The 15,397-nt window shown below is 33.2% G+C and overlaps 2 protein-coding genes across 2 annotated transcripts; both read right to left on the reverse strand.

The window, feature by feature from the left end:
- Positions 1-391: 391 nt before the first annotated feature.
- On the reverse strand, positions 392-12,923 carry LOC124354289 (neprilysin-2-like). Its single transcript, XM_046804629.1, has 6 exons — positions 12,892-12,923; positions 12,296-12,392; positions 8,273-8,441; positions 4,542-4,660; positions 2,873-3,004; positions 392-1,793 (listed from the first exon to the last, which is right to left on the reverse strand). The coding sequence occupies exons 1-6, from the start codon at positions 12,906-12,908 to the stop codon at positions 1,674-1,676; spliced, it is 654 nt and encodes a 217-aa protein (XP_046660585.1). The 5' UTR covers positions 12,909-12,923; the 3' UTR covers positions 392-1,673.
- A 19-nt stretch (positions 12,924-12,942) lies between these two features.
- On the reverse strand, positions 12,943-14,596 carry LOC124354291 (neprilysin-2-like). Its single transcript, XM_046804630.1, has 3 exons — positions 14,469-14,596; positions 13,276-13,419; positions 12,943-13,037 (listed from the first exon to the last, which is right to left on the reverse strand). The coding sequence occupies exons 1-3, from the start codon at positions 14,570-14,572 to the stop codon at positions 12,992-12,994; spliced, it is 294 nt and encodes a 97-aa protein (XP_046660586.1). The 5' UTR covers positions 14,573-14,596; the 3' UTR covers positions 12,943-12,991.
- Positions 14,597-15,397: the final 801 nt, after the last annotated feature.

The raw sequence follows: 15,397 nt of genomic DNA on the forward strand, positions 1-15,397 counted from the left end.
CAAGACAAAATCAAGCATTGAAAACAAATATTAAATCCAAAGAAATTACAATGGTAATAAATATACACTTTTTGACGTACTACGTTTATCGTGGCAACAAGGCATCAGAAATATAACTCACTTAAACCATGTGCTCATACAGTCATACACGTGCAAAACCTACTGCATTGCGTGCAACTACGCGTATAGCTGCTAGTTTAATGTAATATAATGATACTTCGACTACGCATTGTAATTTTATAAAATAAATTACATGTACACCATAACTAACATTTAAGTTGTACGGTTCACATCACGTTCCAGTTTAAAAACTGGAATATGGCTATCCACGGCTATGCAACGCCTATCCATAAATTATAGCAATGGAGGAAATAGTATAAAATTCTAAAGACACATTCACAAACAAATTTATGATTAGTCATAGTAATGAATACTAGATTTTCAAAGTTTACTTATATGTTTAATTGGAGCAAATAAACATAAAAACACCACTTCTAGATGTTAAAAATAAAATATTGTATTGCCAAAAAGAGTGAAAATTAACTAAATTATATCATGAGGGTAGGCCTATTGGTTCCAGTGTTATATGGGAATTTTGCATACGAATTTAATAATTATTCAAAACTTAAACATCGACTTCCCTTCATGTTGATGTGGACTCACAAGCGCGAAACGTCAGCATCATGGCTCGACATTGCACCTGCAGTCGGAAAATGTGAAGGTTAGTAAACTAGAAGTCTAAAAAGCACTCGAAGTTGAAATAAGAGACTCAGTTGAACTCGCATAAAATAAAATCCGACGGTATTACCCATTTATCAAGACAACTTAAGATTCATAATAACGTGGTCTCGTCAGAAGGACATTAACACACTATTATCCATATTAATCTTCCAAATAAATCAGCAACCAAGGTAAGTTACTTTATTATTTACAAATTTACTTTATATTACATTTAAAATTAGATGTTTCGTATGAAAGGGCTAATTTATAACATGAAAATATAATTTTTACTTACGGAAAAGGCACACCATATGTTGCTCGGCAGCTGGAACGGCAGCTACAAAGTTCACGAGAGAAAAAATTAATTGCGTGGCAATTAGGTTGTTAATCCGTCAAGAGTATAGTTCCGAGAACATCAGATATAACTTATATTAACCAGTAACTAGTAACAGGGTTGGGAAAATATGTGTTATATAAAATACAACTAAATAACGGTACAATCCGCAGACCACTTTTTTCTACTCATCATGTTTAACTCTACCTGTTTATTTAGCTATATTCTAACAATGTACGGAGTGAATACTACAATCTATTAACTCCTAATTCAGATTCAATTTTCTAATTATTTGCAAACTTACATGACAAAAACCATACTAAAAAAGCAAACTAGTACAAATTAATTAATTAAAAGCACAATTAATAATAATTCCAGCAATTTTTACCGGGATTACCAAACAGCGCACTTATTCTCCGGATTCATAGCATCCCCAGGGCCACACTGGAACACCTTACTAAACTCCGGGAAGTTCTTCATGACTCCGTTAACTCTAAACTCTTCCGGGGAATGTGGGTCTGTAGTGATCTGTAGTCTGAGAGCGTCAGGGCGATACCGCGTGCACTCGAGGTTGGCAGTACTGATCATAAACAGCTGATCATTGCTGTATTGTTCTAAGTTAGGCAACCCTGGTTCCTGTTCCACCAGTTGATTCGCTATCCGATGGTAGGCAAGATAGGCCAACTTGAATCCACCGTTGTCTGCCACGTTTTCTCCCTGTGTGTTTGATGCCGTTCAGCTGCAAAATATGGGGGTTAGTAAGTCACATTTTATACCTTCGAGCAAGCTTAAGTCGACGTTCAAATTATCTCGTTACATCAGAAGTCAACATTAACAGTGAGACATACGAATTTGTCTGTTATGTTTAACAGGTGAGATCAGATATTACACAGCCATATTGTAATGAGCTATCATAAACAAAGAAAGGGTGAGATATTGTGGAATTTTAAATTTAACCAAAATATTTAATTCTACAACTATTCGCCTGTTGTATATTCGTGTTGATACAGAGAAGACGATGGATAGAGTAGGTATTAAACACCGAACGTCCAAGATTGTGATATAGGCAAAGATCTGAAGTTGAGACACAGAATGCGCAACGGGTTAAAGATGAATGCGTGCCCTTGAGAGCTTCCAATCAAATGAGAGCTTCTTCTAAAGTCTAAGATTAAAATTGTCTGTACTATTCGTAAAGAAATTTGGAGAAAATTATTTATTTTATTATATGTAATTATAAAAAATGTCACTTCTACATACTGCCAAGATGATAGGTGGGCGTTATGCGTGTGACATCTAAAAAAATACCTCTCGCCCGTCATAATTGAATTAGAGAAAAGATTGAATTAATGTACTACTGTCGTATATAGGAGATTACAAGTTCAAACACCTACTTCATTAATCAAAGTAAATTATTCGTCCTTTACATTTAGAGGGAATTTTTTATAGGTTTCATTGTTTGAATACGAGAAATCATTTAGCATAATATGCTGACCAAAACACCTTTTTTGGTACCTAAAAGTACAAATATCTCAAGAAAGAATAAAGGAATTTAAAAACGTAATGTCACATCGTCTTCGATGTAAAAACACATATACCACCTTTACGCTTAAAAAATTATTCAATTAAAATATGGTGGATCCAAGATAACTGCAAAAAACGTGGACTTAATCAAAATGAAGTACTTATTAATCAACAATGATCAGTGGTCTGACCAGTGTCTACATCAAATTTAAGACAGTGCAGAATTTCAAACTCATCTTGAATATAATATGTTATAAAAACCAGAACCAAGCGCAGCGGTTTCAGTAGTTTACTTACGTTTAATTGAGTCTGACTGTCTTTATAGCTGGCGTATTGGTCTATTATACACATCTTCTTCTTCTTGAAATTCTCCTTACTTTCCTTCCCCCACCATTCGTTAAGGTCACCTTTGTAATCAAACTGGCTGCCCTGCAATAAAGAGACCATACTGTAAAATTCATAATCCTTCCATTTATAATTCATGACGCTACGACATCTACTTTCTACAGGCAACTTCCGAAATACACCCATCTTCAAAAATAATCTTCACACTGTTGCATTGATAAATTGATCTCATAGCACGACTTATTTTTGAAATTATGGACGTATATATCTTGTAGTACTTTGAGTGATACAATAAAATATAATACCACAATATGTATTATTACGGATCAGCACGGACAACTTTGCATCACAACTAAAAACTAATATACTACTGCACCAAACGTGGTCTAATCTTACTTCCAATAAAATCCCCAACTTACAACTCGTACATTAAGGCCAAAGCAGATTATGAATTAGGCCACTTGGAAGATTAAAAAAATATGAACTAATGGGTTTTATGAAAAACATTTTAAATAAATTACTTGTAATCAGGTTGGTAGTCGGCTTTCATTTGTTTGTATTGTTTACAAACTTTCATTTGCTTTCAACTGTGTTTTTTATTATTGCTTCGTTTTATTTTATATTTCGTACATCATTCTACTGCTTTACATGGTTTTAGAAAAAGTGAAATCATGAGGGCTTCCTGACTGTATGAATACGTCAGTTCAGTATATACTTTCTTAACGTGTTACATTTTAACCTTACAAAAACAAGATAACTTAGCCGCAAGATCCATGTTATGTGGTTACAAAATTGAGAATAAATGGATAAAGAAAGACCTGAATTCCATGTGAAAACTTAACAAAGAAATATTTTGCACTCATTTTAATTAAATTAGAGCAAACAAAAATATTTAATTAATATCTAAAACAGTTGAATACTTACTTTACAGAACTAAATAAAAGTTATCATGCTGAAAATTTGTGTCGTATAGCCTTAAACCTTTTAGCCTTAAACCTATAGCTCTTTCAAACCTATTTAAAATGTTACTAAATTGGTTATATCTACAACAATTTATTTATATGTTCGTGATATAAAAAATGGGGAAATTACACTTATAAAAAACATATCATGATCAAGAATAAACATATTTAGTGAAATAACTTATAAAGTATGAATAATTTATATACTTACAGAGAGCAATAATGTCAACTAGCATTATTGGTTGTAAGTGGATAAAAAACTCGAATCATATACTTCGTTAACACTCTGCCAATAAAAAAGTAGCCTTCGAACTTAGGAACATTTTCCGAAACGTTCACATAACTAAGTGAAACTGTTTTTGAGCTACATGTGAAAAATTATAGACCAAAAAGATAGCTCAAATACATTAAATCACACAAGATTTGTTTAGTAGTTAAGACCCATATTTAGAATAAGAAGGACAAAAATGGGATTTCTTGCAAGAAAATTCATATTTATTTTGTGAAAAAACAACCTTCACTCTTCGGACTACACTTTCATCAGTGATCGGCCGTGCACTCAACGAACGATCAGAGCTGCTATACTCTATTTATTATTAACATTGATCAACAATTTTAAAGTCCTAAATATATAGTTTATTACACAGTATGACAATTACCTTATAACTAAATCCATGCGTAATCTCGTGACCAATAACAAACCCTATCGTAGCGTAGTTTACATACTGAGGAACCCGAGCGCTGAAGAACGGCTGCTGGAGAATTCCAGCTGGAAATTCTGGAACAAGCATATTCGGTTTTATTATTGCTGTCATTAATTACGCCTCTCCACCTAATTAACAAAAGAGATTATTCAATCAGTTAATTACTGAATTCAAACAGGATAGTATAATAGTAAAATAAATGAAAATATACCTAGTGATTAATAAGATTTGTTCTAATCAGCACGTATATTTAAAACAGGTATACACTATTATATAACAATCTAATGGCCTTTAAAGTTGTTGATCACAACTCCGTCGCATAGCTGCATCTACTTAGACAGCCACAGACAACGTCATTTCCAAACATCGCAGTGTCCGACATCCGTGGTTAACACAACAATCTCAGGGCACTATGGACAATATGCAAAGAGAATTGATATAGAGTCCAAAATACCAAAACATTAAGAGACCTAATGCCTGAAAACATCGCTCATCTCATCACTTTCCTCTCGAAAGAAAAATTTAATTTTCTAAATTTAACTCAATCCGTAGCACAACAATTTAAAACGTTTTAAAATTTCCTGATTTTCACCTAAATATATGCTGTCCTACAAAAACCATCAGAGTTTGTCCTAAAAGGGCAAACAAGTGCATCACCATAGGTATATTGATTTCGATAAAAAAACTCAAATATTTCTCCGAACCTAAAAAAAAATACCTCTAACAAAAATTCAAATCTTCTACAATAAGTATTAAAAACTCTAAGAAAAAGTAATCCAAGCAGTGAAAACATATGATGTCTCTAAATCAATAATTTCTTCAAAATGTTTTCTTAAAATTTTTGGAGCATCATCAACAATAAAGTAAAATCGGGGTTAAATTGAGAGTGATTAAAAGGAGGTGAATTTACAGGACGATCTCAGTTCCACAACAAACTACAAGCCTGTCTCAGCTTTACCAGTTTTGAGTAAGGTCTGTGAAAAAATAATTTTTACAAGAATGCTGCAGTATTTGGATAAACAAACCAACTTTCGGATGAGTCTGTTCAACTTGATTGTCGTATTATAAAATCTAAATACTACCCTAGTTGCGTTTCTCGACTTATCAAAGACATTCGACTGTCTTTACCACAAAACTCTGCTCGAACGACTGTGCTCGAAAAACTGGAATCAAATGGCTTCCGTGGCGTGACATTCTTTTGTCAGGTAGTTTCTAAGTGACAGAACTTAAGTTGTTAAAATGTCAAATAAACTGTCAAATCCAATCCAGTTAAGCTACGAAATCCCGCAGGAATCAATCTTCAGTCCAATTTTGTTTCTCATATATGTGAATGATATTGGGACATCACTAATAAATGGAAACGTCGTGCAGTGTGCTGATGATACGGCTCTCTGTTTCAGTGGAAAATCAAAATCTCTTCTGGAAGTACAGACTTTTGTTGAAATTAATAATTGTGTTCTGCATTTTAACAGCCTCAATTTCAAAGCAAAACACGTCAAAATCTAATGTCATGGACTTTGTTTCTCGGCAGATGTTAGCTGATTCAGTTCTGGAAGAACTTCACAGCACTAAATTCCTTGGCATGCACCTAGATCGTAGGTTGACATAAAATGACCACATTGACCATGTTTACGCCAAATTATCCTCAGACACCCCTTCCTTCAACTGTCCAGAAAAACTTCCTGTTTCCTTCACAATCCACAGGCATTTATGTTTTCGGTTTTGCCAAGTATTAAACCAACTCAGGTTCTGATAACGGCGAATTATGGTTTGATTTACCCCCACCTTAACTATGGTAAGGTATGTATTATGGACTGTCTGTGCAAACAACCAGTTGACGAGAGTGTTCAAATTGCAGAAGCAAGCGACTCGAATAATTGCACATTTGAATTGTAGAGAGTCTTCTAGAGAAACCTTCAAAAAACTTCGGTGTTTACTCTGCCAAGTCTCTATATTTTTGAAACAATTGGATACTGTTTTCTAAGTGTGCCATGACAATTGGCCAAGACATTCATTCGTACGAGACAAGAAACAGAGCAAGCTACCGAACTGGTAAAGACAGAACGGTAGTTTATGCACAACATCTCTCAGACAGGTGTTCACTTAATCAACAAGCTGCCCAATGGGATAAAGAATGGCGTAGCACCCAATGTGCTAAAACCTTCAGAAACCCTTTTTAACGTCATCATTTTATAATGTTACTGAGTTTTTGGCATTTGACTGGGAGACCACCCAATCAGAAGAATTACTAGATTGACTTCGGCGTTGTAGGTGGAAAATGGATGAAGGATGATGAAGGATTATAGGAAAATTATTGATTTTTTGCTATAAATGTAAATTACGTCTCCGCAATAAATATTGACTGATTAATGTGTGCGCGCGCGCGTGCGTGTCTATGTGTGTAAAATATTGGGCTGATTGTAGTTCAATTTTAAATTGTCATTCTTAGGGTTCCTGGTTAACACATAGGCCTATCCTTATTTCAAAAATCCCTCCCGGCTGCTCCCCACTGGTCTCTGAAGTTGCGAAAATCCCATTTTGGTCTCTACAGAAAAAAATTGTATTACTTGGGAGAGTCCGTTAAATTTAATCTAATGTTCTGTGCACTCATTTTTTATGACATCACAGCTGTTGTATTTTTATTAATTTAATCATTGTGGGTGAAGCCGTGGGTAACTGCTATTTGTTAATAAAACCACTGCAGTGATGTAAAGTTTACTTTGAACATGTTATTAAAATACATACTACTTATTTACCAATGTATTTCTTGTTGAGTTTTCTTCAATTTTTTAGTCCAATAGGATGGAACCCGTGTAATTTATTCCTTTTATTTTTTGATAACATGTCATTGGATACGATGGTAAAAGCAACATTTCAGTTCAATGGAGTAATGAAAAGTGCTTTAATTTAATTCATGTATTTTGGTGTCATGACGATAAACACAAAAAGAGAATTTGCAAGCTATAGTAGGAATTGAAAAATACAGGGCATTACAAAAATGAAATTTTAATATTCTCAGCTATACAAAAGGTTGGACTTTTGGAAAACTCCGTATAAAATGTTTAACATAATATTTCACGCATCAGGTTAAATTATTACGTCGTGTCAGCAGTAGTTCTTTGTTCCTAAAAGAGATAATCACAAATTCAACATATAAGACTATCTTGATATAGTTTATTTAGTTCATATTTTTTATAAAATCTAGTTTGTAAAAACATAAAACATCAATAAATGTTCTGCATATTAAATCTTCTTTTTATTTCGATATCTAACTAAAATAGCCAATACATGTTCTCATTTTGCATTGCAATTTTGTCACAAAATAATTAACAGGTTTGAATTAAACAACCATCGTATTGAATTAGTCAGATTCAAGGCTGCATATAAATTAAACTAAGCCAGCTGTAAAAGTTATAAATTGAACAAAAATTGTAAAATGATTTGTAGATATACGCATGAAACGCATAGAACATATATTTTTGTAATATTTAATGAATCTACCGATATTTAGTGTGGTATAGATAGATAATTTGGTTAAGTTGCAGTTAATAAAATAGTGGAAGTAGATACAAAAGAACTTTGATGTGTCCATTGACTGTTCTAAAGCTAGGTTATTTAGCGTAAAACATCGATGCATTTTTCTGTAAGAATATCATCATAATCATGGATGAATACTGTCTACTTACGCATTGAGTTCTCCATATGGTAATAGAAGGCGTTTACCGTAGTGACAGTACCATGCGACCTCCAGTCTGTCCTGTTTACCTCCTCTCGCAGTTGGCGGAACTTGTAGTCGTCGGCCCAACGAGACAGATCGACCAACGCTTCGAAGTACTGGTCTTTGTCAATGTCCAGCTGGGGAACAAAACTCTTACAGCACAGTTGATAAAACATCACATTTCCAGTTGCTATTCCGATTTTCACATCTTAAAAGGGCTAAAAAGTTTTATTTTCTATGGTGTGGTAAATGGGAAAATCTATGCAGTTATTAGTTCAATAATTTTATTGTTGTTTTATATATTTTTGCAGTCCTAATAGTATGCCATTTAGAATTGTTAAATCATAGTTAAATTAAAAATGTAATTTCTCAAGAAAGGATCCAAGAAAATAGGTAATTGTATAAACAGCCAGCTGATTGCCTAAACTTCAAATACAATTACTGACCACATTAGAGTAAGCACAGTTAACAATTACTTTCTTCTGCCTCGTGATTGGATCGTCGGAGGCCAATCAAGTGCATCAATGATGATGTTTTGTAGGGTAGGGAAGGGAATTTTCCCGTCTTTTGGCGTATTATCTGTTGGAAGACAAGTAGTCCTGTAACCAATTGTGTGATAAATCTAAATATTTGTAATATTTGATCAAGATTATTTTGTTGCATGCTGATTTTGAATTTTTAATCTTGAACTTCAAATAAACTGTGGTTTAATAAACAAGTTTTAAAATTATTGGAGTAATTATTTTCCTGTCTATTTTCACCAATAGTCAATATATAACCATTTCAAAACTAGTGACAGAAGTGCAGATAAACTACTTAAAATATTTGTATATAGAGAGGGTGTTGGTTGGATTACTGATTTAATGTGCTTAGTTATCCTTTGCCATCAGTATTATCAAGAACTGAAACTACTTATTTGGTGATTTAAATTATCTGATTTTAAGTTTGGTAAGATAAATAAATCGTTTAGCCTAAGCTATTTTCAAATCTGCCTCTACACATTCCATCTGTGAATGTATCATTGATATTCAAGGCCGTCACTGACAAGACGCACAGCTGGTTATTCTGACTGACTGTGCACCTGCCACTCTCTCCCGTCTGACTGTTCTTAGCCGAGTTACCTGACCGGATACTATTTTTGCGTTATGCGTATTAATGAAGGTCGACACTTGGGACTCTCTGGAAAATTGCTTCGGTGCCGATGAAATGTTTCAGGTATTTAATAAAGTATTATTGTACTACCTGGACACTGCATGTCCTCTTAGAAAAATAGCTCAAAAACGAAAATCAATTTAAGTAATTGGATTGCGACCGCAATATTAGTGTTTAGGTATAAGTTAAAAACAATTTCAAATTCCAAAAGTATCGATCAATAAACATTTCCAAACACATTTATAAAACTTATTAAGGTGGCTAAGCTTAGGAAGTAAAGCTATAAATTAAAACCGTCTAATAATATATTCAAAACTGCTAGGAGTATTATCAACAAAGAAAGCAATAATACAAAGCCTGTGCTAACACAACATTTAGTTTCCGAATATTCTCGCTCGGGACAGACGAGTACACGTGCAAAGCACCAGTCCCAACGTGATCAACTTTCATGGTAGCGAGAGAGTTGTTGAGCTCTAAACAGTTCTGTACTAAGTTCGTTTGTTGCGACTACAAGACAACACCGCCCTCGGCAGCCTGTGCGATTTGCGCGTTAAAATAATCAGTTTTCGGTTATGTAAATTGACAAAACCAGATCAGTGTAATCTGTGTTATAAACTACACGTTCACGATAAAAATTAAACGAAAAGCTCTATAACGTAAACCATGTCGAATTTTGTTTAAACACCCAGTAAGAGTAAAAGTTAAGATAGTAATGTAATAACAACTTTATTTTCATACTAGTCTAAATTTCAAAAGGTACATACTCAATTACAGTTCACAAGTATCTATCTTGTACACATTTGGTTGCATTTTGGTTGAAAATCGCTAAAAAATCGATATAAAAACTGGAAGTTATGTTACAAACACAGTTTTATATGTACAAACGCAGAAATAAACAAGCTACATTTTAATGTAACTCCCGTTATTATAGTTCTATTACTTAGTTTGTGGTCAAACTTCAAATTGGGGATCTATAATTCTTTATCCAAGTGTGAACACCAAGATTGATCTGGTCTTTATTTTTTACTTAAACATAATTATTTTTTTCAATATTTTATTGCAATTGTTACTTTTCTTGTCTACAATTATAAATAATATACTATTGAATTTTTATATTTAAGGGTACTTTATATATTTTAATCGATTTGACGCAAGCTATACAATATTGTCTACGGCCTTTAAGCTATTATCATTATCTGAGGTGATAAAAATACCGGTCAAAAAAACTTAAAATTAACTCTTTACGTCGTTTCAAAATCATAGACATCTGTGTATACAAAATATACTTTAATATAGTGAAAGAGATATTCTCATTATACACAACTGTGAGATAATGAGAATAGAATGCCTCTTCAGGTAAATTATACTACATTTTGAAGCTTCTTCGTTGTCAAATTTTTTAATCTCTTAAAACGAATATAACTTTACATTTCAGAAATCTGTGACAGCGTCAAATTCCATTCGCTGCATCAAGATGAAGATGAACTGGAGATAAACCTATATCACATTAAATCAACCCTTTCCACTATAGTTTTGTGCACGCCCCATAGTTAAGACGGCACATGTAAAAAATAAAAACTAACTTATTTTAATTGTGTTGCTTATATCTTAGTAATATTATAAAAGTGAAAGTGCATTTGTTTGTTTGTTTTGCTTGCACGCGTAAAGTATTCAACCGATCGTACAGAAATTTTACGTGGACATTCTTACGCTCCCTAGGATGAATACAGGCTTATTCATATTTCGAAAATCCCTCTGAACTACACCCTAGTGGTCTTTAAAGTAGCGAACAATCCCATCTTATTCTCTAAAGTTGGGAAATCTTAATTGAAAGACCTTGTCAAATTTAATCAACTCTTCTGTGTAAACATTGTCTTATGACAGCACAAACATACGTTTTATTAATTTAAACAACATTTTAAATCTTTTTACATTTATAGTAAGTAAATTCCCTAAGAAGTAACCAGTACTGTTCACGTCGTTTTTTTTCAGTGATTAGGTAAGCGATTTGTTCAGAAGAAGGCTTCTCAGAGCTGCGTATGTAAACATATTATTGATAAGGAAAAGGGCAAAATATACTATGGAACGAAACATGCTATTATCGGAGTGAATTACAATGGTCATAAATATACATAATATTTTCTTGATCGTAGCAATAAGGCAAAATCAACGTAGCCGTCGGGAAAATATATAATTTACTTCAGCCAGAAATGCTCATACAGGTGCAAAACCGGTAATTGCGTGCGAAACCGGGGATAACTTATAATATTTACATATAAAATGACTTGGGAAAAGAGTCAAAAGTTTTATTATTTGTCTGGTTTAAATTAATTGTATACATTTAGATTTAGAAAAAAACTTTAAACGCAGGGTGAGGGTTTCTAGAATTTATCATAACAGTTTTTAAAAAGCCAAAATTTGGAAATCTTTCAAGAAAAAAGTACAGTCTTTCAGTTATAGGACTTCATATGTAAAGCGTATGTTCGAAATTTAATAACTTTATAGCTGTAGCTGTTACTTAGAAAAGCATAATGTAAGAAACACAAACAGAGAGATGGACAGAAAATTACATTTTGTTCAGACATTTATTTATAGGGACCTTTATTGCCATTATGTAGTGTGTTTAACTATTTATCGAAGTTTTTCTTCCTATTGTAGGATCTCATTATATGTTCTAAAGGGTTAAAGTGAGTAAAGCGATGGAGACCTAGATATGAAGAATCACTTAGCACTATCTATGGAGGGTACACTCAAACTAACAGTGGCACACAGGAAAAAGGGTTATCTAGAGTAGTATCTATCAACAAAACATGCTACCAATTATATATCTATTGCTTACCCCTTTATAGTATTCTTCAATTTTTTTCATATCCATAAGCTCATCAGGATAACCAATATGTTGAACAATTTGAGATGCCTTGTGCAAGGCTCGTTTTCTGGAAATTAATGTAAATCATCTTATGAGTTGTTTATTATTGGTTCGGATTTTATTAATCTGTATTCAAACACTAAAATTCTAACTCATCAATATAATTCAAGGAAAAAATTTACTAGCATTATTTATAATCCCATAACATTTATAAGATGAAGATGTTGGTTTTAGAAATGTATGTTATTGCAAGTAAGACAGCACATCTCATCAACGTAATGCATGTACGAGTACAGAACATGCATACAGTAATACAGTATCTAAAGAGCAACGGGCCTGTGATAGTGCCTCATGGACCACCTCTAAAAAATATATGTTTTTGTTTACTTTTTGGCCAAATTTTGCATGATATATATGAAGCACACACATAAAGCTATAGATATTGCTTGATATTTTTCCTAATCTTGCTCTTAAATGTCATGGGTGATTTCTTCAATATTAAAGTATAATATGTTGGTCATATTTGAGGATACCATCTCGAAAGCCTTATCCAGCTAATTACTTACTTGGTTTCTTCATCCATCCAGTCCAGTTCTTGAATGTCCACGGATGATTTCTTCACGTATCATATTGGTCATATTCAGAGCTGCCTTTTTGGAGGTCTCATCAAAAGTATCTCTCGACATAAAGTGAAGAAAGAGCCAGTGAAAGGCTAAAAAGGATAAAACAGCTGAGATAACAACAATTTATTTCTTTAAGGATTTATTAGTTGACCATTTTGAATAATTATCCAACTTCAATCTTAAAAAACTATTTGGGAAGTCCTTTATATATTTTACTATAGGTAATAAAGATCTACATAATGTTATTCCTCGAGTATCAGTTTGTATAAAATAACTTCAGGTAAATTCGATTGGATTCAAACATATAAGGTTATCTTACATACTGACCTTGAAGCGACTCCGATACACTCCTTCCACCGTGGCTCTTGCGCACCTACAGTCGCATATTCCCTCTTCCTATTCCTCATCTGATTGGTCAGCATGTCCGTCATATCGCTAGCTGCTAGCCACATCATGTAGTTGGCAATCACTCTGGCCCAAAGTAACAAATATTAAATATATTCCTAAATATATATATATATATATATATATATATATATATATATATATATATATTCTATATTATATTACTATATATAATTATAAATTAAATATATATATATATATTTAGTTTATAATAATTATTCCAATACTTAAAAATGTATGCTTAAAATAATCCTAAAATTAATTCATACAAATTCGTACAAATTAACAGTTTTACTTTAATATAAAAACATGTGTTTTCCATTGATTTTGAATCCTAATCGCATAATTCGTTCATATTTCATCAAACACTTCTGGATTAAGAATAAAATCTTCTAAAACTTACTCTATATTTTTTGGAGCTAAAACTTTAGCTCCAAAAAATATAGAGTAAGTAGTCCAAATAATAAGCTAAAACTTACTTTTATTTGGAGCTTATTAACTAAAAGCTCCAAATAAAAACAACAATAAATGCATAACATACTGTATTTGTCAAAGACTTTGACCATGAATAAGTAAGACGTAGCTGTATTTGCCAAAATAAATTAGTTCAATCATGTAAATTATTTATTCACACTCTACATAATATCTCGCCACTTCTCACTTTGTACATTATAGGTGTGTAATACTGTACTAAAGAAGTTTATAAACACAGATAACGCGTTCAGACGAAATATACTATTTAGCTACTGAGCTTACTACTATTAAACTACACAAATACTCGACTAAGCAAAGTCACGATTGTACAAAATGTCCTGCAGTGGCTAGTATTTTCTTAATGATTACAAATAAAGCAATAAAGCAACATGATCATAACGACACCTAAAATCTACATTTAAAGCAACTATCAGTTTTTATTTTCAATAATTATATCTACCAATATATTAAATTATCCAATATACTTCCTTTACTTTGCAACTTGTTTTTTTTTTTAGAAAGATAATAATATTTATAAACTGCAGAGAATTGAAAATCTATTCACCCTAAAACCCCTCTTTCATCTATAAAACCAAGATGGTTCCAGAACACACCTCGTACAAGCACATATTAAAACTTACTCATCAGAGTACTTCTGTAGGAACACCTCAAGCTTCTTGAGGAACTCCACTTCGCTGACGATAATCAGCTCGTTTTTTCTGAGCTGCACAGACGCTGGCATCATGCTTTTCCAGAAGTGCTGTCCAGTTGACCCAGCCAAACTCTGCCATCAGATCATCCAGCCCGTAGGGGTTGTACATGCGTTCAAAGTCCCGCCTTTGTTCTCGAGGGTACTGTAATCTCAAACATATAGTACTATTAGATGAGTTTTTAGCAGCTGTGCTTCAGTTTATCATATTCCTGAATTTTAGGGTAATGTCGTAAAATAACTCGAAGTTAAGGATCGTTGATTTTACGAATATTCTCAATTAGTTATGACTCATTCAAATCTTAAAAATTTGAGAAAACATATTTTTAAACGTACATATGTTGTTATTACCACCGAGTGTAATCACCATTAATATAATCTGTCCACCACATATGAATTCATCCTTCGGCGATTATTTTTATACTAAAAGTCGATACTCAATTGTGCACTCCGCATTATCTATTTGTTTCAGGCACTACTTTATGTCCTCAGCAATATTATCAGTAATGGATGTTTAAATTTGAACGTATTAACATGAATAAATGATATTACACTACATTAAGTTTTCGGTGTTCACTACGAACTACGAGTGACACTGATATCTAGTGAGGGCTATAAATGTAAAAATCTAAGGGAAACTTATTTACTGTGTGTCTCGCCCTTCTTCTGACAGAATTATAAGCAGTCGTAAGTTTTTGCCTATCTATCCCACAATATTATAGACAAACGCTACTATCGTTCCCCCCCCCCCCCCCACCCCCCCCCCCCCCCACCCCCCCCCCCCCCCACCCCCCCCCCCCCCCACCCCCCCCCCCCCCCACCCCCCCCCCCCCCCACCCCAGTTTTGGATTTATTGAAATA

This window comes from Homalodisca vitripennis, chromosome 2 (genome assembly GCF_021130785.1).
Source record: "Homalodisca vitripennis isolate AUS2020 chromosome 2, UT_GWSS_2.1, whole genome shotgun sequence".
NCBI lineage: Eukaryota > Metazoa > Arthropoda > Insecta > Hemiptera > Cicadellidae > Homalodisca > Homalodisca vitripennis.